Source organism: Bufo gargarizans, chromosome 5 (genome assembly GCF_014858855.1).
Source record: "Bufo gargarizans isolate SCDJY-AF-19 chromosome 5, ASM1485885v1, whole genome shotgun sequence".
NCBI lineage: Eukaryota > Metazoa > Chordata > Amphibia > Anura > Bufonidae > Bufo > Bufo gargarizans.
The window spans coordinates 410,630,359-410,658,323 of NC_058084.1; the positions used below are offsets into that span (position 1 = coordinate 410,630,359).

Here is a 27,965-nt window from a genome sequence, read left to right on the forward strand (position 1 = left end):
ATCTGATATTGATGACCTATCCTGAGAATAGGTCATCAATATATTTTCCTTGATAACCCCTATAAAGGATGCTTGTTAAATAATACAAGGGAAAAAAAGAGAAAACAAAAAAAATGAAAATTGGCCCAGTCCTCAAAAGGTTAGATTTGGAATACGGAAGTGCTAACAGAAAGTCTAAAGTGTGAGTAGGGCAAGGCCCAGCTCATATAGTATTCTGCAGAAATGTTTTCGGACCGGTTTGTAATGTTTTTGATCTGCCAGCAGCAATGACTGTAGCCAACGCTTTTACTGTGACATATTGCAGTGCATGGCGCTAATAACCAGAGAGGTGACAAATGTCTAACACAAAGGTGTACCCAAACATCTGGAGAGATAACTGGCAGTAAATGTGTCCGCGCATCATCATCAGAGTGATTATATGACTCATCAAGATGTAGATTGAAGACACAGCTGAATAATAATGTCATCATTTTCATTTAAATTATACCAAGAAAGTAGATTAGTTTTATGTCATGGTCAGAAGCCAATATTAAAGTCTTAACCATTCTGAATACCGATGATAAGGTCTCATCATCTTGGCGGAATATCTTGCAATACCGTTGAAGGTGTTAAAAGCATGCTGTAAAATTCAAGGAAAACTTCAGTTTGCAACAAAGGGGCACATTTATTAAGACCAGCGTTTTAGACATTCATAACTTTGGCGCATCCAGCGTCAGTTCTAAATGTAAGATAGCTCCCTAGCTGTCTTACATTTAGACCTTTTTCTACACCTGAAACAGGCATAGAAAATGGTAAATGAGACGGGTCTAGCAGCCCCTCCCCTTCCCCGCCCGCGCCGCGCCCACAATTTTAGACCTGGCATGAGCGGCGAGAAGTCGCCATTTGCGCCTGAATTATGTTTAATATAGGTGTATTTCAGTATAATAAATGACCCCCAAAATGTTCCATTTAAAACATCTTAAATTTCATAGAAATCTGCGGCAGCATTTATTAGTGAGATACCCTGATTCCAGCGTTGGGTCACTTACTGTTGCTTGTGAAGAACTTTTCAGAGATTTATTGTTGAGTCCTGGCACTCATGAGCATCGGACTCCCCCGTGCCCTGCTACACTATGTATCTCAGGTCACCCACACCGCATATCTACTAATATGGCAAAGAATACAATAAAACCACATACAGGTGAAACTCGAAAAATTAGAATATCGTGCAAAGTTCACTTATGTCAGTAATGCAACTTTAAAGGAAACCTGTCACCAGGATTTTGCGCATAGAGCTGGGGACATGGGCTGCTAGATGGCCACTAGCACATCTGCAGTACCCAGTCCCCATAGCTCTCTGCGCTTTTATTGTGTTAAAAAACAGTTTTGATTGATATGCAAATGACCTGATATGAGTCCTGTATCCGGAGATGAGTCAAGCGGAAAGGAGCCCAGCACCGCCCCGCGTCCTCCGAATCTCCTCCTTGCTGGCTGACGTCACAGAGCTGGAGCGCCGAAATCTCGCGATGCGCGAGCTAGTGCATGCGCAGTGTCGGCATCATGTTCATTCCCTGTGCTGGCATCAGCACAGGGAACGAACTACGCATGCGCTAGCTCGCGCATCGCGAGATTTCGGCGCTCCAGCTCTGTGACGTCAGCCAGCAAGGAGGAGATTCGGAGGACGCGGGGCGGTGCTGGGCTCCTTTCCGCTTGACTCATCTCCGGATACAGGACTCATATCAGGTCATTTGCATATCAATCAAAACTGTTTTTTAACACAATAAAAGCGCATAGAGCTATGGGGACTGGGTACTGCAGATGTGCTAGCGGCCATCTAGCAGCCCATGTCCCCAGCTCTATGCGCAAAATCCTGATGACAGGTTCCCTTTAAAAGGTGAAACTAACATATGAGATAGACTCATTACATGCGAAGCGAGATATTTCAAGCCTTTATTTGTTATAATTTGGATGATTATGGCTTACAGTTTATGAAAACCCAAAGTCACAATCTCAGGTACCTTTGCTCAGGGGGTATGGATTAATTAGCTGACTAGAGTGTGTCACCTTAAGCCTAGAATATTGAACCTTTTCACAAAATTCAAATTTTAAGCTGCATTAATGCAATTCCTTTTAATTTGCATTACTGAAATAAATGGACTTTTGCACAATATTAAAATTTTTCGAGTTTCACCTGTAAGAATATTTTCCCTGTAAGGTGGCATGTGCAATGTTACAAGTGCATGACACACACTCACTGTACAGAATTGTATAGACCTAAAATAACATGTGGACATGACCTTATTTGTTTCACTGACAAGTGCAGTCAAGTCTTTGTCATATGATGGTCAGTAATAGTGTTGATCCCAAATATTCTAATTGTGAATTTTTATCGCGAATATCGAGAATTCACGAAAATCTAGAATATAGTGCTATATATTCATAATCGCGAATATTCTAGTTTTTTTTTTTATCAGTAACCTTCCTTCTTGCTTGTGGGCCAATGAGAAGGCTGCAATATATTTGTCAGAGCTTAGCAACATCCCTAGCAACCAATAGGAAAGTTACCTACCCCTTTACTATGTAGGAAACTCCCCAGCAGCCATTTTCTGCTTTTCAACGCGACTTCGCGAATAACTAACTTAGGCTCATTGGAGCCCATACATTCTAATACTGCAGAGAGATGGATATCCGTACAGTATTAGGCTACTTTCACACTAGCGTTCGGGCGGATCCGTTCTGAACGGATCCGCTCATAATAATGCAGACGGAGGCTCCGTTCAGAACGGATCCGTCTGCATTATATTAGCAAAAAAAAAGCTAAGTGTGAAAATAGCCTGGGACGGATCCGTCCAGACTTTCAATGTAAAGTCAATGGGGGACGGATCCGCTTGAAGATTGAGCCACATTGTGGCATCTTCAAACGGATCCGTCCCCATTGACTTACATTGAAAGTCTGGACGGATCCGCACGGATCCGCACGCCTCCGAACGGCCAGGCGGACACCCGAACGCTGCAAGCAGCGTTCAGCTGTCCGCCTGTCCGTGCGGAGGCGAGCGGAGCGGAGGCTGAACGCCGCCAGACTGATGCAGTCTGAGCGGATCCGCCTCCATTCAGACTGCATCAGGGCTGGACGGCTGCGTTCGGGTCCGCTCGTGAGCTCCTTCAAACGGAGCTCACGAACGGAAACCCGAACGCTAGTGTGAAAGTAGCCTTAATCCGAAGTTTTGAACAAAGCGACTTGGGATGTAACATCCGAAGTTCGCTTCGCTCATCTCTAGTTTTGATCAGTGGTGGTAGGTCTGCTGCACTGCTGTCCCGTGTAGGCGCAGATGCCATGTGGCTCACCGTGCCACCTGGTGTTCTGGGGTAAGGATGCCTGCACACAGTGCGCATTACACATGTTTTGTCCATGTGGATTTCGTGCAGAAAAATCACAGCATAATACAGAACCAGCAAAGTGAATAAGATTAGACAATTCTAATGTACACTTTGCTTTTTTCGGAAATTGACCTTCTGTACGGATTTTGAAATCTACAGAATGTCAATTGTTCTTGCATTTTTTTTCCTGCAAATTTTAACCCCTTTCAATCAAATCCACACAAAAAAACTAAAAACCCACCTAAACCGCAATAAATATAATTTCTGTACCTTTTTTGTGCAGTTTGGTGTAGATTTCTTGCAGATCTATGCTGCTGCTCCGTGAGTCAGTCTCTACCCTTAGGATGCATGTGCACTTACCTGTGGCCTCTTAAAGGGCCGGTGCATTTGCTAATCCTTCTGCAGCCAATGGTTTTGGGTCCCTCAGTATTTCATATGTCCTCTTCATCCAGAGGGTGCCTGAGCTTTCAATTCCTTAGTGACTAGCAAAGGTGTAGGAAGTCTGGTGTTTCTGCCATCTGTGTCCCTGAGTGTTCTCCATTTTTTTACCTACTCCACCTGTGTGCTCTTGCACCTCCAATTTCAATATCAAGTTCTGTTTACCCAGTTCATCTGCCTTGTCCTTGCTCCTGCTCAGTACCTAGCCTGCATGCCCTGCTTGTGTGTGCTCACCACCCTGCCTGCAAGTCTCCTCCTGTGTCTTCATGTTTCTGTACAGGCAGGACTTTAATTTACCACAAATCAATCTAAGTGCCTATTCATACACATGTGGTTTTTGTGCGTTTTATGTGCCTAGAGCTTCCGATGCTTGCACCAGTGTTCCTGACCGCAGTGGGTCAGCTTCCAACTGCACTGGGACTCCCAGGAGGTAGCAGTCTGGTTACCCAGCAGTGAAGTCCAGATACCTGTACAGGTGTTAGAGGGTGAATACCTGAGAAGTGCCAGAATACCACCCTTAGGATTTAGACCAAATCCAAATCAGTTGGTTGGCAGAGTGGGTCCACACTGCTGAACAAAGGCATGAGACAGGGGATGCCATTTTGATTTTTGATTTTGATTTGATTCAACTTTATTGTCATTACACATATGTAATACAGGGTAACAAAATACAGTTTGCATCCAATCAGAAGTGCAAAGAGCAGCAAGTGCAATAAAAAGAAGTTATATACAGATAAGGATAGTGTAGAAAGTAGTAATAGTTATGTACACATTATGTACAGATAAATTAAGTATACAGGTGTTTATATTGCTATAGGGAGAGCAAATATACAGATGTACTATGGACAAATATACAGATGTACTGATGTATACATATATACAGATATACAGATGAACTGTTTCTATATTGCTATACAGACGGCAAATATACAGATGTACTATAAACAAGTATACAGATGTGCTATGTATATACAAATTTACACATGTATAGTAAACAGATCTGCAGAATGCAATGAATATAGCTTCAGAAGTGGAAGAGTAGTGCTATGAACAGACTAGAATAGTGAACATTGTAAATGAAAGTACGTACTATAACAGGGACTTATGCTATGACAGTGTATCCACTATAGCAGTAACCAATGTGAACATACCGTGAATGTTAAGAATGAATGACAGTCATGATCATGGTCATTGGGAAGAATGGAGGAGAGGAGGAGTGTAGAGGGTTAAGTGAGCGTGGATGAAAAGCTTCAGCGGGGCAGTGAGTTCAGTAGGCTAACAGCTGTGGGGAAGAAACTGTTCCTAAACCTGCTGGTTTTAGTCTGAAGGCAAAAAAACATACAATGCAACAGCACTCTGCAAACCAAATAAAGTACAAAAATGCCAAAATAATAGAAAGTATTCTGGTGCAAAAGCTACGCCAATAAATTTGAGATGCTTGGCAAATCATTTTGTACAAAATTATTTGGGCCCGTCTGCCAAACGTCAAGGCGATCTCAGTAAGACGGACCTGTCACACATCTGATACCACATGTGTGACACTTTTTTGCAGCCTAGGTGGGCAAAGGGGCACACATTCCAAAGAGCACCTTTCGGATTTCACCGGTCATTTTTTACAGATTTTGATTTCAAACTACTTCTTGCGCATCTGGGCCCCTAAAATGCCAGGGCAGTATAACTACCCCACAAGTGACCCCATTTTGGAAAGAAGACACCCCAAGGTATTTTGTGATGGGCATAGTGAGTTCATGGAAGTTTTTATTTTTTGTCACAAGTTAGTGGAATATGAGACTTTGTAAGAAAAAAAAAAAATCCTCATTTTCCGCTAACTTGTGACAAAAAATAAAAAGTTCTATGAACTCACTATGCCCATCAGCGAATACCTTAGGGTGTCTACTTTCCGAAATGGGGTCATTTGTGGGGTGTTTGTACTGTCTGGGCATTGTAGAACCTCAGGAAACATGACAGGTGCTCAGAAAGTCAGAGCTGCTTCAAAAAGCGGGAATTCACATTTTTGTACCATAGTTTGTAAACGCTATAACTTTTACCCAAACCATTTTTTTTTGACCCAAACATTTTTTTTTATCAAAGACATGTAGAACAATAAATTTAGCGAAAAATTTATATATGGATGTCGTTTTTTTTGCAAAATTTTACAACTGAAAGTGAAAAGTAAAAATGTCAGCAGCAATGAAATACCACCAAATGAAAGCTCTATTAGTGAGAAGAAAAGGAGGTAAAATTCATTTGGGTGGTAAGTTGCATGACCGAGCAATAAACAGTGAAAGTAGTGTAGTGCAGAAGTGTAAAAAGTGGCCTGGTCATTAAGGGGGTTTCAGCTAGGGGGGTTGAAGTGGTTAAATAGCTACGTGAGGGCAAACATTTTTCTTAAGTTGTTTTTTAATTGCACTATTTAATTTACTATATATATATATCACCCAAAAATTTAACCACAATCTTCACAAAGTGAAAAAGCTTTATTGACAATATATAATAAGTACATACATAATAACAAGAGGCAGCACAACATCCCCGGAAGAAGCCAGGTCACTGGCGAAACGGCGTTGGGTAAGGAGGCGGCTGAGAGATCGACACACCATCCAGGGTATGATTAATTTTTTTCTATCCACCAAGCTTTTGCCCTTATATTTGCCTCTGCTGCAGCATTTGCCCGGGGCTTACTGCTTACAGGCATCTTGCTTCTTTTTATTTTCATTATCCTTTTCCCTGTTTTTGGTTTGTTGACCTTTCGGCCCCCTTTTGGGTCCTTTTCCTCATTCTTGTGTTCCACCTTTGTGCTGCCTCTTTTTTTTATGTATGTACTTATTATATATTGTCAATAAAGCTTTTTCGATTTTCACTTTGTCAATATTTCCGTGATTTATTTCTGTCCGGTAATAATTGGGTGGCTATATATATACATATATATATATATATAAAAAAAATTTGGGGGGGAGTGAATTGGTTATTTTTATTTATTAATTTTTTACCGAGTATGATAAATAATTTTATATTTTAATAGTTCGGATGTGATTTGGAATTGTTCGCATACTAAAATACCAGTCATTTTTTTTATTGCTTATTTATTTTTATTTGCAACATTGGGAAAGTGGGGTGATTTTAACTTTTAATACTTTGGGATTTTTTATATTTATTTAAACTTTTTTTATTTACTATTTATTTACCTAGGGAAACTTGAACATGTGATTGTTTGATCACTTATACTATAGACTGCAATACTATTGCTTCCAATTAAGCCCTGCTCCAGTCAGGGCTTAAAAGGCATTTTTACAACAGATGTGCAAGCCTTCACAAAGCCCCAAGCTCCCAGAGAAACCAGTCAGGAACCCTACAAATTTACCGTGGGGGTCCATTCGGAGGACAGAGGGAATCCTCCTCCTGTCTAACCTTTCAGGTGCTGCTTCACTATTGGCCTCAGTCTCTAAAAGATTAAGTGACTGAGATCAGAGTTGTCTTTCATCCTGGTCATTGCAGCCATGTGTCAGTTGTATTACACAGCCAGCACCACTCGTGTATGAAGCAGACTCAGATCATGTGCCTGATCCAAGCATTCTCAATGTGCATATGATGTAAAAACCCAATTTAAACAATAGGTAATTTTAAGGAATTAGTACATGCTAATTATTAACCCTCCTGACATATACAGTAGGTGGACATGCTATCTACCACTATCCTGTTTTTTTTGTCTCTGTATACCCTCAGTAAAGACTACAGAGACATGTCAGTCTTACCCAGTGCCTCATCTGGTTTTATAAGTTTAAAAATGTCTTAGTTTCAGTTGCTCTTCTTTTATTTTTGGGACTATGAGGCTATGAAGTTACAATATGCTTTATATTATGTCTGAAATGCAGAATGGCAGATCTCATTCTATCATACCTATTCCAGACAGCTTACTTCACTTGCTATTTCAGAAAGCTCTGATCTGTATTGCATGCATTAATCAGATCTCAAACAAGGACAAACTGAGAGGCTTCAATTGTGCTTTTGTCTTTACTGGAAAAATACTTAAAATGTAGGCAGTTTAAAGAAAACGTGTGTATTTAGTTTGTTTTCTCATGATTTATGGGTGGACATTGTGGTTATCAGAGGATTAGAGGTAACAGTCTCACCCATATCCTGGTGGAAGGTGCACCCTGAAGCAACTCTTCCATATTAAAATACAGTGGTATAATACTGTAAATAGTACATAATAGGTGGTGGAAATGTTACCAGGATCTTCAAATTATTCTTATGCTAGAAGATAAACCCAAAGCAATGCCATGTCTAATGCCTTCTGTCTCCTAAGATAATAGCAGGCCATGATCAACTATGAACATAAGGGCAGGGGGGGGGGGGGGGGGGAGGGGTTCCAATGTGAAATTTACAGGCTTGCAACAATCTACAGTGTTGAACCCCCAAGTGGAAAATTAGTCAGGGGCTGCTGGGTTTTATAAGCATAAGGGTATCACCAGTTGACATTGCTGGCCACACGTGTCCAAACCATGTCCATCTGTGGCAGCCAATGAACGTATAGATTTGCATTAAAATTGTGAGGCCATTGGCTGCCACAAGTGGACGCAGCTTAACCACATGCAGTCAGCCATGTCTTCTAAGTGTATCCCATTAATGATAACAAGGAGCATGGTTCATGGTGCCAAACTGAGGAGCAACATCTCCAGTTTTCAATCTTTCCTTCCAGTCTTGTTCAAACTATTATTGGTCATGTTTTATTGTCCTACATTTATCCAAACCAATAAACATTTTAAAACCCATCATAGTCAGCCATATTTGTGACTTACAAGGTCAAACAGTTAAAGGGGTTGTCTCAATAAGACAATGCTTTTCCTCTTGCTCTATTCAGGCATAGAGTTGTCATAGTGAGGGGACCCCTGTAGAGAGCTGCCAACAAAGAGTGGCTCCTAGTAGGGTGAACTTAACCTGGGCACTTATTACATAGTCAACTATTCATTTAAATGACCCACATTTACTATTTTACAGATGACCGGTCACTACTTCCAGTTCTAACCAAGGGGTTTGCTGCATAAGCTTAATTGTTTAAAGGCGGTTAATGAGAAAAGCTTCTTTTTTTTTCTTTTTATTTAGCACTGCATCTGTTCTGCTAAAATTGAATAATACAATTATAAAATGTCTCTGATTAAATAAGCTAATTTAGTTATTTTCTTTTGTTGGCTTTATCCAATTTTTTTTTATACATTTGATATAAACCTATTGTTTTTACTGTTTCTTTGCAGAGGAAATATTTAAAAGCCACATTGCCCACTGGTGGGCTCCAGATGGCGCCAGACTAGCATATACAACAATCAACGATACCAAAGTCCCCACCATGGAGATCCCTGTGTATACAGGGTCAATTTACCCAACGGTGAAAAATTATCATTATCCAAAGGTGAGACACATGTCAGCTTTGAATGTCTTCAACATGCAGTACAATGCATCTATCTATCTATCCATCTATCTATATATCATAAGACAAAGGAGGTTGTAGCAGCACTTACGGGTCTGTTCCTTCAGCTAGTATTGTGGTGGTGCCAGCGGTGATGGATACCAGTCCGTAGTACCCCAAAACTTCAGAAACGTAGGAAAGACTGCAGCACTCCCAGGTCTTCAAGCAATTCTGATTTATTCATAGTGAGATGTTTCGACCTTTACATGGTCTTTTTCAAGCATCAAGTGAGATGTGCATACAATGATATAAATACCCTCCTAATAAGTCACATGGTTACCTGTATCATCATTATGTAGATTCCAGCAACTCATTATCATATGAAGATTATCAAAAGAGAGTATCAACATACAAATTATGTCTCATCAATATACAGTTGCAAGAAAAAGTATGTGAATTTTTGCACAAATTGGTCATAAAATGTGATCTGATCTTCATCTAAGTGACAATAATAGACAATCACAGTCTGCTTAAACTAATAACACACAAAGAATTAAATGTTACCATGTTTTTATTGAACACACCATGTAAACATTCACAATGCTGGTGGAAAAAGTATGTGAACCCCTAGACTAATGACATCTCCAAGAGCTAATTGGAGTGAGGTGTCAGCCAACTGGAGTCCAATCAATGAGATGAGATTGGAGGTGTTGGTTACAGATGCCCTGGGTTTGCTTGTTACAAGAAGCATTGCCTGATGTGAATGATGCCTCGCACAAAAGAGCTCTCAGAAGACCTACGATTAAGAATTGTTGACTTGCATAAAGCTGGAACGGGTTATAAAAGTATCTCCAAAAGCCTTGCTGTTCATCAGTCTACGGTAAGACAAATTGTCTATAAATGGAGAAAATTCAGCACTGCTGCTACTCTCCCTAGGAGTGGCCATCCTGTATAGATGACTGCAAGAGCACAGCGCAGACTGCTCAAAGAGGTGAAGAAGAATCCTAGAATGTCAGCTAAAGACTTACAAAAGTCTCTGGCATATGCTAACATCCCTGTTAGCGAATCTATGATACGTAAAACACTAAAGAATGGATTTCATGGGAGGATACCACAGAGGAAGCCACTGCTGTCCAAAAAAACCCATTGCTGCACGTTTACAGTTTGCACAAGAGCACGTGGATGTTCCACAGCAGTACTGGCAAAATATTCTGTGGACAGATGAAACTAAAGTTGAGTTATTTGGAAGAAACACACAACACTATGTGTGGAGAAAAAGAGGCACAGCACACCAACATCAAAACCTCATCCCAACTGTGAAGTATGGTGGTGGGGGCATCATGGTTTGGGGCTGCTTTGCTGCGTCAGGGCCTGGACGGATTGCTATTATCGAATGAAAAATGAATTCCCAAGTTTATCAAGATATTTTGCAGGAGAACTTAAGGCCATCTGTCCACCAGCTGAAGCTCAACAGAAGATGGGTGTTGCAACAGGACAACAACCCAAAGCATAGAAGTAAATCAACAACAGAACGGCTTAAACAGAAGAAAATACGTCTTCTGGAGTGGCCCAGTCAGAGTCCTGACCTCAACCCGATTGAGATGCTGTGGCATGACTTCAAGGAAGCGATTCACACCAGACATCCCAAGAATATTGCTGAACTGAAACAGTTCTGTAAAGAGGAATGGTCAAGAATTACTCCTGACCGTTGTGCACGTCTGATCTGCAACTACAGGAAACGTTTGGTTGAAATTATTGCTGCCAAAGGAGGTTTAACCAGTTATTAAATCCAAGGGTTCACATAGTTTTTCCACCTGCACTGTAAATGTTTACATGGTGTGTTCAATAAAAGCATGGTAACATTGAATTCTTTGTGTGTTATTAGTTTAAGCAGACTGTGATTGTCTATTGTTGTGACTTAGATGAAGATCAGATCACATTTTATGACCAATTTATGCAGAAATCCATATTATTCCAAAGGGTTCACATACTTTTTTTTGCAACTGTATCTGTCTGGATTCAACTAATCATATCTAATAAACTATTATATTAAATATAGTTGCTTACTGTGTCCACACCTCACTTGATGCCTAAAAAAGACCATGTAAGGTCGAAACGTCGCACTATTTGGTGAATAGATCCAAATTGCTTGAAGACCTGAGAGTGTTGCAGTCTTTCCTACGTCTATCTATCTATTTAATATATAAAACTGAGTGTATGTATATATGTCCGCTAAAGGAAACCAACCCGTCGCATTTACAATCACAATATTTTGCACAGCTGCCTCCTGTGACTCGGGGAACATCATAGATTATCTTTGGAGTGGAACTTTTCACCCAGCTCTTTCCAATTATTTGCCAAAAAATGCGCTTAGTAACCTAACCGCCAAACTACAGGAGCCATTGTCTGTTGTGGCAGTTAGCCTGGATATTCATCAGGTTGCATATAGCAACCAATCACAGCTCAGCTTCTATTTTGCTACAGGTCATTAAGATGAGCTCTGATTGGTTGTTATAAACAATGAAAGACATTCTTAGTATAAGACAGCTTATGTGTGAGTTAGCAGGATTTTGATTGTGACGCTTAGCCAATGTTGTTGTAGAGGCTGATGTAACTCACTTGACCTTAAGTGTATACTAATTCTGTGGGGTTTTACATACTGTCAATTAAAGACAATAATGCCTGGTAAGAAAAGGAATTCGATTGGATGATTGTCAGACCGCTGTGGAGGTCACTGTTAAAGGGGCTGGCACTGTGGAAGTCACTTTTAAGGGGGCAGGGGACTGTCGAGGCCATTATTAAAGGGGCAGCTGCTGTGGAGGTCACTGTTAAGGCAGCGGGGTACTGTGGCAATAACTGTTAAAGGGGCCGGCACTGTGGAGGTATAGTAAAATACTGTAAAAATAGTCAAATTGCCCTATCTCAACATATAAAACAACAATATGATGGAATTACATATTGCATAATATGTTATCAGATCTTTACTGTTGACAAAGTCCTCAGACGCAGACTACATTAAGCTCACAAAACATTCATACATTAGATTGATGTGTGGAACATAGGCCCCTGAATGCTCGTGCACCAGACACATCTGTCAGGAGGAGATCAGAGCAGCGCTTATGTGTGGCGGTGTGAAGAGCTGGGAGCTTCAGCGTCATATAAACTCACAGTACAGTAAGATGGATCATTCCCCATATATCACAATCATTGTCCCTGTGTCTGCTGCATCACCTGGAAAGACTTTCCGAAAGTTTAGTCTGATACTTTTCTACTATAGAAGTTTAAGCAGCTTTCAGAAAAAAATATATTGAAGGAGACAATTGGGATGGTATCACATAATTTCTTCCTTAGGGTTCATTTACACGACTGTAAGTGTTTAGCGGTCTGCAAATTGCGGATCTGCAAAACACTGGTACCAGACATGTACCCTCTGCATTTTGCGTAACTCACAAGACAAGCTCTATGAGAGAAATGCCTATTTTTGTCCACGATTGCGGACAAGAATAGGACATGCTCCATCTTTTTTTTCATTGAAATTGTGGAACGGAGGCTGACACAGAAATACGGTTGTGTGAATGGACGCTTAGACGGTTTTAAGAATTTTGTGTTATTTAGTAAAAAATTTTTACTGGTGTCTTTTGCTATTTTTTATGCAAAAAACGCCAGCTGCAGATGTTACGTGGAAGTCTGTGGGTCAATAGCATTTTTTTAGTGCCATCATGTTCTGGCTGTGGTGTTTCGGCTAATTTTCTGCATTTTTTGTCCAATAGACATCCATTGTTTTTTGGCCTACTTGATAAAACACAAGTGGCTATATTTGCTATCTTATTTAATGCTGTTTTTGTATGGCATGGAACCTAATTTCCATAAGGTATACATTTGCAATCAAAATCCAAGATTTCTTTCTCCAGTTCCTTATATTCCATCCTAACATCCATTACGTTATTAATGCCTAAATATGTTCTATAAGGGAGGAAATGTTCTATTCTAAATTTCTATATGAAATACAATGACATGGCAAAAATGTACTACTGGGGTTATGGCTTCATATCTGACCAGGGTGAAACGTTGCATGAAGTTTGTATGTCCTTGTGGTTGCATGATCCCTTAATGGTACTCTGGTTGCTTCCTACGCTCCAAAAATATAGTGATAGATTAGAGTGCCATTAGATTGGCCCCACTGGGTATGTGAGAGATAGAGCCCATCAGCTATGGAGCCATACTGGGAGCAGGGACAGATAAGCGAGATAACAACTTCTGTGGAATACGTTGGCGCTATAAAAACTATTGGAAATATGTAAACTGAAAAAGTGAATGATGGGCATATCTATAGATTATTACTCTACAAACCAGTACTAATATATTAATATTGTGATCCCACAATCTGAAAGGTACACAATTAGTCCCTTTTGGAGGACATGTTTGCCTTTCTATGGGTGGACAGTAGCTCATCAAGCTCAGTCTCTGAGGATGCGTTGCTGTTAGCTCTTGTTAAACCCTTCCCTCACATATGGTAATGTCCCCACAATTTCTTTCTCCACTGTCTAGACCAGGGATCAGTAACCTCTGGCACTCCAGCTGTTGTGAATCTACAACTCCATGAATCCTCCTTTCACTTCTATGGGTTACAATTACAGCCGAGTAAGTGTGCATGCTGGGAGTTGTAGTTTCATAGCTGCTGGAGTGCTGAAGGTCGCTGATCTCTGGTCTAGAGAGAGGTTCAGCTTTATATTTCTATGAATTTAGAAGTATTGATGAATGAATGATAGATGGATAGGCAGTTTCACCATGAGATCACTATACCGACACTATGGAGCCGGAAAGCTCCTGGGCATGTTAGTCCACCAGAAAAAGGTGGACCAGAAGTATAAACAGCTGAAGATGGTAATAAGATATACATAAAAATGTACAATATTTATTGTATGCCTATTGCAATAATACTTCATTTGGAATCTCCTATTTATTGCATAGTGATACTTTTTGTAGGATAACCCCTTGAATATTTTCGGTACTTGGGTATTAGATTTATAGTCCTGTAAGTCCTGTACGAGCTGCTCTGCTAATAAAGAGCAAATGACGGAATTCAGTAGATGTCTTCTGGAAAATCAATCCAAACAGGGGTGGACTAGGAACTTAAAGTAGCCCTGGAAAAACGACTAAAAGTGGCCCCGTTTTGTAGTCGGGTCCAAATTGATGGAAGGCAGAGCCAGCAATACCATATTGTGGCACATTATACCACCCTAACAGAGCCAAATACCACAGTCCATCACAAGATACATCCTCAAAAACTTCCTCTGGCCGGACGTGAGGAGTGCCCAGGTGACCCCTGGGCATCGGCCTACCGGGAAATTTCCCTGTAAGGTCTATGGCCAATCCACCCCAGGATCCAAAGGTAAACTTTCCCTTTAACAGAAAATGTATGATCGCAATCTATCATTCTCTGTTACAGAGGGAATAGGGTTTGGGTGCACGTACATCTCATCTATAGACAAAGAGTACTCTAATGATGAGATGTACCGGTCATTTTTACACCGCATATAAGGAGGTGTGGACACAGTATGCCCTGTGTTTTATAACAGCTGATGGTATGCACCGCTATGGAAAGTGCTTCATATATATCTTCATTCCATCCGTAATAAAGCTCTTTCTATTCCTTTGGCTTATCTGCTGTACACTCCGATTTAATGCATTTGAAATGATGAAAGCATAAACTTTATGATTGTTCGGTATTTCATGTTCTAGGCCGGCTCGGAGAATCCAGTTGTCACCTTACATATTGTCAACTTGAATGGACCTCTTCACCACGTGGAAATGACACCCCCTGATGATCAAAGAATGAGGTACAGTACGCTGGACAAGAGCTCACTTCACAGAGAATATGTGTCCTTTTCATTCATATCCTGACTTACATCTAAGTACTGGAGGGAGAGGAGAACTTGTTCTTCAGGGATATCATTAGCATTAGGTAATATAGACGCCTCCTAGATACTAAAGACAGAACTGGCGCACTTCTATTTCTTTTACGCTTCATGCACGCAGTATATGAGACCCATATAACCCTAACGCTGCCGGCAGGGCAAGTCTACAATTATTTTCTAAGAGCAATTATCTAAGGCAGTGATCCAGCGTACACCCTGCAAACTGTGCCAAGCTCTGAATTCTGCAGGATGAAATTGACTACCACCTGGTGGTGATGGTGTACATAACGTCTTATCCGTATTTATGTATTTCCATAAATTCAATGCAATTTTATTCAATGTATTTATTTAAATGTAATTTGCTCTAAAGGGAAAGGTATCCTGAAAATATAAAAGTATTCCTTTAAGGGCTCGTTCACACGAACGTGTGAAGCCCGTGCCCGTGCTGTGGACCGCAAAATTGCACGGGCACCGTCCGTGGGGCAGGAGCATGGGGATCGCAGACCCTATCACTTGAAAGGGTCCACCATCCTTCCATTCCGCAAAAAGGTGCGGAAGCACGGAACGGAACCCCAGAAGGCACTCCGTAGTGCTTCCGTAGTGTTCCGTTCCATTCTTCCATTCCGCATCTCCGGATTTGCGGACCCATTGAAATGAATGGGTCCGCATCCATGATGCGGAATGGCCACAGAACAGTGCCCTTGTATTGCGGATCCGCAAATGCGGTCTGCAATACAGCAACGGGCAGTCCCTAAGGGTCAATTCACACGTCCGCAAAATGGGTCTGCATCCGTTCCGCAATTTTGTGGAACAGCTGCAGACCCATTCATTTTCAATGGGGCCAGAATGTGCTGTCCGCATACACATTTGCGGATACGCACTTCCGGATACGCACATCCGTTCCGCAAAAAAATAGAACATGTCCTATTCTTGTCCGCAATTAGGAGAAGAAAAGGCATTTTCTATGAGAGTGCCGGCGATGTGCGGTTCGAGGAATGCACATTGCCTGTGTCCGTGTTTTGCGGATCCGCAATTTGCAGAGCCACAAAACACATACAGACGTGTAAATGGACCCTTACCCTATATAATTTAGTCCAGAATTAGTCTATTAGAGGACAAAAACAGCTTTATATCTGACTTGTCTTGGAGGAACGCCTTTGAAGAACAATCTAGCTGCCTAATTACCGGCGGCCATTCTATAACTCCCTATACCTTTGATTTCATATGAGGTTATACTTAGGGGTTTTTGTATCTCAGAATCAGACAGAAAAAAATTCTAATCCATCAGATGCCAGATAATGAAGGTGTTCTCCTTAAAGCCTCATTCACACAGTCAGTATTTTGGGCAGTGATTTCCATCAGTGATTGTGAGTCAAAACCAGGATTGGAGCCTCCACAGAAATAAGGTATAAGGCTAGGTCTACACGACGACATTTGTCGCGCAACAGATAGGGCACAACTACACTGCAACATTTGTCGCGCAACATTTTGTTGCACCAATGTCGCGCGACAATTTTTATAATGGCAGTCTATGGTGTCGTACTGCAACATGCAACATGCTGCAACTGCGACGAGACAGTCGCAGAAAAAGCCATCTCGAATTGGTGCAACAAAATGTCGCGCGACAAATGCCGTTGTGTAGACCTAGCCTAAAGAAAAGTCTCTGCCTGTTTTGTGTTTAGAGTCGCATCTGGTTTTGGCTCAAAATCCCTGATGGAAATCACTGCCGAAAACACTGACGTGTGAATGAGGCTTAATACTGTGACATACAGAGGCACCATGAAGTGGCAAATGGAGGGCCTATGCTTCCATACTCCATCTGTTGGACAATTACTGAAGATGTATTGATTTGCACATACTACATTTCATATTATAGCAGGTACTCACTTTTTACTTTTTGGGGGTGATTTATCAAGACCGGCCAGAGGACACACCTAATTTGTGACGAGGTGCAGACTCCTAAGCAAAAATCTATGGCAACTCTAGATTTCGGGCTTTATTTGCACCCGAAAAATTGTGTAAATGAAGATAAATTTGTTGCGGCTGCTGTCCACGCGCCCTCCCTCTAATTTACATAGTTTTTCTATGGAGCATTGCCTATAAGTAAGTCTCTATACACCAACTGAATCTGAATGAAAACCAGTCACTAGGGATGAGCGAACTCGAACTGTATAGTTCGGGTTCGTACCGAATTTTGGGGTGTCCGTGACACGGACCCGAACCCGGACATTTTCGTAAAAGTCCGGGTTCGGGTTCGGTGTTCGTCGCTTTCTTCGCGCTTTTGTGACGCTTTCTTGGCGCTTTTTGAAAGGCTGCAAAGCAGCCAATCAACAAGCGTCATACTACTTGCCCCAAGAGGCCATCACAGCCATGCCTACTATTGGCATGGCTGTGATTGGCCAGAGCACCATGTGACCCAGCCTCTATTTAAGCTGGAGTCACATAGCGCCGCCCGTCACTCTGCTCTGATTAGCGTAGGGAGAGGTTGCGGCTGCGACAGTAGGGCGAGATTAGGCAGATTAACTCCTCCAAAGGACTTGATTAACTGATCGATCTGCAGCTGTGGATCATTGAGCTGCTGATCCTCAATTGCTCACTGTTTTTAGGCTGCCCAGACCGTTTGTCAGTCACATTTTTCTGGGGTGATCGGCGGCCATTTTGTGTCTTGTGGTGCGCCAGCACAAGCTGCGACCAAGTGCATTTAACCCTCAATGGTGTGGTTGTTTTTTGGCTAAAGCCTACATCAGGGTGAAGCTGTCACACCAAGTGCATTTAACCAGCAATAGTCTGTTCATTTTTTGGCCATATACAAAATCAGGGGCAAGCTGCGCCTGTCACCAAGTGCATTTAACCCTCAATGGTGTGGTTGTTTTTTGGCTAAAGCCTACATCAGGGTGAAGCTGTCACACCAAGTGCATTTAACCAGCAATAGTCTGTTCATTTTTTGGCCATATACAAAATCAGGGGCAAGCTGCGCCTGTCACCAAGTGCATTTAACCCTCAATGGTGTGGTTGTTTTTTGGCTAAAGCCTACATCAGGGTGAAGCTGTCACACCAAGTGCATTTAACCAGCAATAGTCTGTTCATTTTTTGGCCATATACAAAATCAGGGGCAAGCTGCGCCTGTCACCAAGTGCATTTAACCCTCAATGGTGTGGTTGTTTTTTGGCTAAAGCCTACATCAGGGTGAAGCTGTCACACCAAGTGCATTTAACCAGCAATAGTCTGTTCATTTTTTGGCCATATACAAAATCAGGGGCAAGCTGCGCCTGTCACCAAGTGCATTTAACCCTCAATGGTGTGGTTGTTTTCTGGCTAAAGCCTACATCAGGGTGAAGCTGTCACACCAAGTGCATTTAACCAGCAATAGTCTGTTTATTTTTTGGCCATATACTACATCAGGGGCAAGCTGCGCCCGTCACCAAGTGCATTTAACCCTCAGTAGTGTGGTTGGTCAAGCTGTGACACCAAGTGCATTTAACCAGCAATAGTCTGTTCATTTTTTGGCCATATACTACATCAGGGGCAAGCTGCGCCCGTCACCAAGTGCATTTAACCAGCAATAGTGTGGTTATTTTTTGGCCATATCCCAGTCTAATTCTGTCACTAAATCCATACCGGTCACCCAGCGCCTAAATACTAGGCCTCAAATTTATATCCCGCTAAATCTCTCGTTACCGCTGTCCTGTTGTAGCTGGGAAAGTTATTTAGTGTCCGTCAAAGCACATTTTTTGTTCTGGGTTGAAGTACAATTCCCAATTTAGCAATTTCATAATTTAGTGGTTTCTGCTATATCAGAGCTATTTGAAATCTATCCCTAAAAGGGTATATAATATTCAAGGTGCACATTGGGTCATTCAGAATAACTTCACACACACCCGCTACTGTGTATTTCCAAGTCTAATTCTGTCACTAAACCCATACCTGTCACCCAGCGCCTAAATACTAGGCCTCAAATTTATATCCTGCTAAATCTCTCGTTACCGCTGTCCTGTTGTAGCTGGGAAAGTTATTTAGTGTCCGTCAAAGCACATTTTTTGTTCTGGGTTGAAGTACAATTCCCAATTTAGCAATTTCATAATTTAGTGGTTTCTGCTATATCAGAGCTATTTGAAATCTATCCCTAAAAGGGTATATAATATTCAAGGTGCACATTGGGTCATTCAGAATAACTTCACACACACCCGCTACTGTGTATTTTCAAGTCTAATTCTGTCACTAAACCCATACCTGTCACCCAGCGCCTAAATACTAGGCCTCAAATTTATATCCTGCTAAATCTCTCGTTACCGCTGTCCTGTTGTAGCTGGGAAAGTTATTTAGTGTCCGTCAAAGCACATTTTTTGTTCTGGGTTGAAATACAATTCCCAATTTAGCAATTTCATAATTTAGTGGTTTCTGCTATATCAGAGCTATTTGAAATCTATCCCTAAAAGGGTATATAATATTCAAGGTGCACATTGGGTCATTCAGAATAACTTCACACACACCCGCTACTGTGTATTTCCAAGTCTAATTCTGTCACTAAACCCATACCTGTCACCCAGCGCCTAAATACTAGGCCTCAAATTTATATCCTGCTAAATCTCTCGTTACCGCTGTACTGTTGTTGCTTGGAAAGATATTTAGTGTCCGTCAAAGCACATTTTTTGTTCTGGGTTGAAGTACAATTCCCAATTTAGCAATTTCATAATTTAGTGGTTTCTGCTATATCAGAGCTATTTGAAATCTATCCCTAAAAGGGTATATAATATTCAAGGTGCACATTGGGTCATTCAGAATAACTTCACACACACCCGCTACTGTGTATTTTCAAGTCTAATTCTGTCACTAAACCCATACCTGTCACCCAGCGCCTAAATACTAGGCCTCAAATTTATATCCTGCTAAATCTCTCGTTACCGCTGTCCTGTTGTAGCTGGGAAAGTTATTTAGTGTCCGTCAAAGCACATTTTTTCTTCTGGGTTGAAATACAATTCCCAATTTAGCAATTTCATAATTTAGTGGTTTCTGCTATATCAGAGCTATTTGAAATCTATCCCTAAAAGGGTAGATCATATTGAAGGTGCACATAGGGTCATTCAGAATAACTTCACACACACCCGCTACTGTGTATTTCCAAGTCTAATTCTGTCACTAAACCCATACCTGTCACCCAGCGCCTAAATACTAGGCCTCAAATTTATATCCCGCTAAATCTCTCGTTACCGCTGTCCTGTTGTAGCTGGGAAAGTTATTTAGTGTCCGTCAAAGCACATTTTTTGTTCTGGGTTGAAGTACAATTCCCAATTTAGCAATTTCATAATTTAGTGGTTTCTGCTATATCAGAGCTATTTGAAATCTATCCCTAAAAGGGTATATAATATTCAAGGTGCACATTGGGTCATTCAGAATAACTTCACACACACCCGCTACTGTGTATTTCCAAGTCTAATTCTGTCACTAAACCCATACCTGTCACCCAGCGCCTAAATACTAGGCCTCAAATTTATATCCTGCTAAATCTCTCGTTACCGCTGTACTGTTGTTGCTTGGAAAGATATTTAGTGTCCGTCAAAGCACATTTTTTGTTCTGGGTTGAAGTACAATTCCCAATTTAGCAATTTCATAATTTAGTGGTTTCTGCTATATCAGAGCTATTTGAAATCTATCCCTAAAAGGGTATATAATATTCAAGGTGCACATTGGGTCATTCAGAATAACTTCACACACACCCGCTACTGTGTATTTTCAAGTCTAATTCTGTCACTAAACCCATACCTGTCACCCAGCGCCTAAATACTAGGCCTCAAATTTATATCCTGCTAAATCTCTCGTTACCGCTGTACTGTTGTTGCTGGGCAAGATATTTAGTGTCCGTCAAAGCACATTTTTTGTTCTGGGTTGAAATACAATTCCCAATTTAGCAATTTCATAATTTAGTGGTTTCTGCTATATCAGAGCTATTTGAAATCTATCCCTAAAAGGGTAGATCATATTGAAGGTGCACATTGGGTCATTCAGAATAACTTCACACACACCCGCTACTGTGTATTTCCAAGTCTAATTCTGGCACTAAACCCATACCTGTCACCCAGCGCCTAAATACTAGGCCTCAAATTTATATCCCGCTAAATCTGTCCTTAGTGCTGTAGCTGGGCGAGTTATTTAGTGTCCGTTCAAGCACATTTCTTGTTCTGGGTTGAAATACAATTCCCAATTTAGCAATTTCATAATTTAGTGGTTTCTGCTATATCAGAGCTATTTGAAATCTATCCCTAAAAGGGTATATAATATTCAAGGTGCACATAGGGTCATTCAGAATAACTTCACACACACGCTTCTGTGCATTTCCAAGTCTAATTCTGTCACTAAATCCATACCGGTCACCCAGCGCCTAAATACTAGGCCTCAAATTTATATCCAGCTAAATCTGTCCCTAGTGCTGTAGCTGGGCGAGTTATTTAGTGTCCGTTCAAGCACATTTCTTGTTCTGGGTTGAAATACAATTCCCAATTTAGCAATTTCATAATTTAGTGGTTTCTGCTATATCAGAGCTATTTGAAATCTATCCCTAAAAGGGTATATAATATTCAAGGTGCACATAGGGTCATTCAGAATAACTTCACACACACGCTTCTGTGCATTTCCAAGTCTAATTCTGTCACTAAATCCATACCGGTCACCCAGCGCCTAAATACTAGGCCTCAAATTTATATCCAGCTAAATCTGTCCCTAGTGCTGTAGCTGGGCGAGTTATTTAGTGTCCGTTCAAGCACATTTCTTGTTCTGGGTTGAAATACAATTCCCAATTTAGCAATTTCATAATTTAGTGGTTTCTGCTATATCAGAGCTATTTGAAATCTATCCCTAAAAGGGTATATAATATTCAAGGTGCACATTGGGTCATTCAGAATAACTTCACACACACCCGCTACTGTGTATTTCCAAGTCTAATTCTGGCACTAAACCCATACCTGTCACCCAGCGCCTAAATACTAGGTCTCAAATTTATATCCCGCTAAATCTGTCCTTAGTGCTGTAGCTGGGCGAGTTATTTAGTGTCCGTTCAAGCACATTTCTTGTTCTGGGTTGAAATACAATTCCCAATTTAGCAATTTCATAATTTAGTGGTTTCTGCTATATCAGAGCTATTTGAAATCTATCCCTAAAAGGGTATATAATATTCAAGGTGCACATTGGGTCATTCAGAATAACTTCACACACACCCGCTACTGTGTATTTCCAAGTCTAATTCTGGCACTAAACCCATACCTGTCACCCAGCGCCTAAATACTAGGTCTCAAATTTATATCCCGCTAAATCTGTCCTTAGTGCTGTAGCTGGGCGAGTTATTTAGTGTCCGTTCAAGCACATTTCTTGTTCTGGGTTGAAATACAATTCCCAATTTAGCAATTTCATAATTTAGTGGTTTCTGCTATATCAGAGCTATTTGAAATCTATCCCTAAAAGGGTATATAATATTCAAGGTGCACATTGGGTCATTCAGAATAACTTCACACACACCCGCTACTGTGTATTTCCAAGTCTAATTCTGGCACTAAACCCATACCTGTCACCCAGCGCCTAAATACTAGGCCTCAAATTTATATCCCGCTAAATCTCTCGTTACCGCTGTCCTGTTGTGGCTGGGAAAGTTATTTAGTGTCCGTCAAAGCACATTTTTTGTTCTGGGTTGAAATACAATTCCCAATTTAGCAATTTCATAATTTAGTCGTTTCTGCTATATCAGAGCTATTTGAAATCTATCCCTAAAAGGGTAGATCATATTGAAGGTGCACATAGGGTCATTCAGAATAACTTCACACACACGCTTCTGTGCATTTCCAAGTCTAATTCTGTCACTAAATCCATACCGGTCACCCAGCGCCTAAATACTAGGCCTCAAATTTATATCCCGCTGAATTTGAATACAATACATTGGGCCAAATAATATATTTGTTGTTGTGGTGAACCATAACAATGAGAAAAACATCTAGTAAGGGACGCGGACGTGGACATGGTCGTGGTGGTGTTAGTGGACCCTCTGGTGCTGGGAGAGGACGTGGCCGTTCTGCCACATCCACACGTCCTAGTGTACCAACTACCTCAGGTCCCAGTAGCCGCCAGAATTTACAGCGATATATGGTGGGGCCCAATGCCGTTCTAAGGATGGTAAGGCCTGAGCAGGTACAGGCATTAGTCAATTGGGTGGCCGACAGTGGATCCAGCACGTTCACATTATCTCCCACCCAGTCTTCTGCAGAAAGCGCACAGATGGCGCCTGAAAACCAACCCCATCAGTCTGTCACATCACCCCCATGCATACCAGGGAAACTGTCTCAGCCTCAAGTTATGCAGCAGTCTCTTATGCTGTTTGAAGACTCCGCTGGCAGGGTTTCCCAAGGGCATCCACCTAGCCCTTCCCCAGCGGTGAAAGACATAGAATGCACTGACGCACAACCACTTATGTTTCCTGATGATGAGGACATGGGAATACCACCTCAGCATGTCTCTGATGATGACGAAACACAGGTGCCAACTGCTGCGTCTTTCTGCAGTGTGCAGACTGAACAGGAGGTCAGGGATCAAGACTGGGTGGAAGACGATGCAGGGGACGATGAGGTCCTAGACCCCACATGGAATGAAGGTCGTGCCACTGACTTTCACAGTTCGGAGGAAGAGGCAGTGGTGAGACCGAGCCAACAGCGTAGCAAAAGAGGGAGCAGTGGGCAAAAGCAGAACACCCGCCGCCAAGAGACTCCGCCTGCTACTGACCGCCGCCATCTGGGACCGAGCACCCCAAAGGCAGCTTCAAGGAGTTCCCTGGCATGGCACTTCTTCAAACAATGTGCTGACGACAAGACCCGAGTGGTTTGCACGCTGTGCCATCAGAGCCTGAAGCGAGGCATTAACGTTCTGAACCTGAGCACAACCTGCATGACCAGGCACCTGCATGCAAAGCATGAACTGCAGTGGAGTAAACACCTTAAAACCAAGGAAGTCACTCAGGCTCCCCCTGCTACCTCTTCTGCTGCTGCCGCCTCGGCCTATTCTGCTGCTGCCGCCTCGGCCTCTTCCTCCGCCTCTGGAGGAACGTTGGCACCTGCCGCCCAGCAAACAGGGGATGTACCACCAACACCACCACCACCACCTCCGTCACCAAGCGTCTCAACCATGTCACACGCCAGCGTTCAGCTCTCCATCTCACAAACATTTGATAGAAAGCGTAAATTCCCACCTAGCCACCCTCGATCCCTGGCCCTGAATGCCAGCATTTCTAAACTACTGGCCTATGAAATGCTGTCATTTAGGCTGGTGGACACAGACAGCTTCAAACAGCTCATGTCGCTTGCTGTCCCACAGTATGTTGTTCCCAGCCGGCACTACTTCTCCAAGAGAGCCGTGCCTTCCCTGCACAACCAAGTATCCGATAAAATCAAGTGTGCACTGCGCAACGCCATCTGTGGCAAGGTCCACCTAACCACAGATACGTGGACCAGTAAGCACGGCCAGGGACGCTATATCTCCCTCTCTGCACACTGGGTAAATGTAGTGGCAGCTGGGCCCCAGGCGGAGAGCTGTTTGGCGCACGTCCTTCCGCCGCCAAGGATCGCAGGGCAACATTCTTTGCCTCCTGTTGCCACCTCCTCCTTCTCGGCTTCCTCCTCCTCTTCTTCCACCTGCTCATCCAGTCAGCCACACACCTTCACCACCAACTTCAGCACAGCCCGGGGTAAACGTCAGCAGGCCATTCTGAAACTCATATGTTTGGGGGACAGGCCCCACACCGCACAGGAGTTGTGGCGGGGTATAGAACAACAGACCGACGAGTGGTTGCTGCCGGTGAGCCTCAAGCCCGGCCTGGTGGTGTGTGATAATGGGCGAAATCTCGTTGCAGCTCTGGGACTAGCCAATTTGACGCACATCCCTTGCTTGGCGCATGTGCTGAATTTGGTGGTGCAGAAGTTCATTCACAACTACCCCGACATGTCAGAGCTGCTGCATAAAGTGCGGGCCGTCTGTTCGCGCTTCCGGCGTTCACATCCTGCTGCTGCTCGCCTGTCTGCGCTACAGCGTAACTTCGGCCTTCCCGCTCACCGCCTCATATGCGACGTGCCCACCAGGTGGAACTCCACCTTGCACATGCTGGACAGACTGTGCGAGCAGCAGCAGGCCATAGTGGAGTTTCAGCTGCAGCACGCACGGGTCAGTCGCACTACAGAACAGCACCACTTCACCACCAATGACTGGGCCTCCATGCGAGACCTGTGTGCCCTGTTGCGCTGTTTCGAGTACTCCACCAACATGGCCAGTGGCGATGACACCGTTATCAGCGTTACAATACCACTTCTATGTCTCCTTGAGAAAACACTTAGGGCGATGATGGAAGAGGAGGTGGCCCAGGAGGAGGAGGAGGAGGAGGAGGAAGAGGGGTCATTTTTAGCACTTTCAGGCCAGTCTCTTCGAAGTGACTCAGAGGGAGGTTTTTGGCAACAGCAGAGGCCAGGTACAAATGTGGCCAGCCAGGGCCCACTACTGGAGGACGAGGAGGACGAGGATGAGGAGGAGGTGGAGGAGGATGAGGATGAAGCATGGTCACAGCGGGGTGGCACCCAACGCAGCTCGGGTCCATCACTGGTGCGTGGCTGGGGGGAAAGGCAAGACGATGACGATACGCCTCCCACAGAGGACAGCTTGTCCTTATCCCTGGGCAGCCTGGCACACATGAGCGACTACATGCTGCAGTGCCTGCGCAACGACAGCAGAGTTGCCCACATTTTAACCTGTGCGGACTACTGGGTTGCCACCCTGCTGGATCCACGCTACAAAGACAATGTGCCCACCTTACTTCCTGCACTGGAGCGTGATAGGAAGATGCGCGAGTACAAGCGCACGTTGGTAGACGCGCTACTGAGAGCATTCCCAAATGTCACAGGGGAACAAGTGGAAGCCCAAGGCCAAGGCAGAGGAGGAGCAAGAGGTCGCCAAGGCAGCTGTGTCACGGCCAGCTCCTCTGAGGGCAGGGTTAGCATGGCAGAGATGTGGAAAACTTTTGTCAACACGCCACAGCTAACTGCACCACCACCTGATACGCAACGTGTTAGCAGGAGGCAACATTTCACTAACATGGTGGAACAGTACGTGTGCACACCCCTCCACGTACTGACTGATGGTTCGGCCCCATTCAACTTCTGGGTCTCTAAATTGTCCACGTGGCCAGAGCTAGCCTTTTATGCCTTGGAGGTGCTGGCCTGCCCGGCAGCCAGCGTTTTGTCTGAACGTGTATTCAGCACGGCAGGGGGCGTCATTACAGACAAACGCAGCCGCCTGTCTACAGCCAATGTGGACAAGCTGACGTTCATAAAAATGAACCAGGCATGGATCCCACAGGACCTGTCCGTCCCTTGTCCAGATTAGACATTAACTACCTCCCCATAACCATATATTATTGGACTCCAGGGCACTTCCTCATTCAATCCTATTTTTATTTTCATTTTACCATTATATTGCGATGCTACCCAAAGTTGAATGAACCTCTCCTCTGCCTGTGTGCTAGGCCTAAATATATGCCAATGGACTGTTGCAGTGGTGGCTGACATGAAGCCTGATTCTCTGCTATGACATGCAGACTAATTCTCTGCTGACATGAAGCCAGATTGTCTGTTACGGGACCTCTCTCCTCTGCCTGGGTGCTGGGCCTAAATTTATGACAATGGACTGTTGCAGTGGTGGCTGACGTGAAGCCTCATTCTCTGCTATGACATGCAGACAGATTCTCTGCTGACATGAAGCCAGATTGTCTGTTACGGGACCTCTCTGCTCTGCCTGTGTGCTAGGCCTAAATATATGCCAATGGACTGTTGCAGTGGTGGCTGACGTGAAGCCTGATTCTCTGCTATGACATGCAGACTGATTCTCTGCTGTCATGAAGCCAGATTGTCTGTTACGGGACCTCTCTGCTCTGCCTGTGTGCTAGGCCTAAATATATGCCAATGGACTGTTGCAGTGGTGGGTGACGTGAAGCCTGATTCTCTGCTATGATATGAAGACTGATTCTCTGCTGACATGAAGCCAGATTGTCTGTTACGGGACCTTTCTCCTCTGCCTGGGTTCTGGGCCTAAATTTATGAAAATTGACTCTTACAGTGGTGGGTGACGTGAAGCCTGATTCTCTGCTATGATATGAAGACTGATTCTCTGCTGACATGAAGCCAGATTGTCTGTTACGGGACCTTTCTCCTCTGCCTGGGTTCTGGGCCTAAATTTATGAAAATTGACTCTTACAGTGGTGGGTGACGTGAAGCCTGATTCTCTGCTATGATATGAAGACTGATTCTCTGCTGACATGAAGCCAGATTCTCTGTTACGGGACCTCTCTCCTCTGCCTGGGTGCTGGGCCTAAATTTATGACAATGGACTGTTGCAGTGGTGGCTGACGTGAAGCCTGATTCTCTGCTATGACATGCAGACTGATTCTCTGCTGTCATGAAGCCAGATTGTCTGTTACGGGACCTCTCTGCTCTGCCTGTGTGCTAGGCCTAAATATATGCCAATGGACTGTTGCAGTGGTGGGTGACGTGAAGCCTGATTCTCTGCTATGATATGAAGACTGATTCTCTGCTGACATGAAGCCAGATTGTCTGTTACGGGACCTTTCTCCTCTGCCTGGGTTCTGGGCCTAAATTTATGAAAATTGACTCTTACAGTGGTGGGTGACGTGAAGCCTGATTCTCTGCTATGATATGAAGACTGATTCTCTGCTGACATGAAGCCAGATTGTCTGTTACGGGACCTTTCTCCTCTGCCTGGGTTCTGGGCCTAAATTTATGAAAATTGACTCTTACAGTGGTGGGTGACGTGAAGCC

The 27,965-nt window shown here is 43.2% G+C and overlaps 1 protein-coding gene across 2 annotated transcripts in view; it reads left to right on the forward strand.

Annotated features, from left to right (window-relative positions):
- The window catches only part of DPP6 (dipeptidyl peptidase like 6), a 1,705,234-nt gene that overhangs the window by 1,536,004 nt on the left and 141,265 nt on the right, over positions 1-27,965 (forward strand). For both annotated transcript variants that reach the window (XM_044293859.1, XM_044293858.1), the window contains exons 9-10: positions 9,048-9,202; positions 14,942-15,039. In XM_044293859.1, the coding sequence (XP_044149794.1) occupies positions 9,048-9,202; positions 14,942-15,039 (253 nt within the window). The remainder of the gene's footprint in view (positions 1-9,047; positions 9,203-14,941; positions 15,040-27,965) is intronic.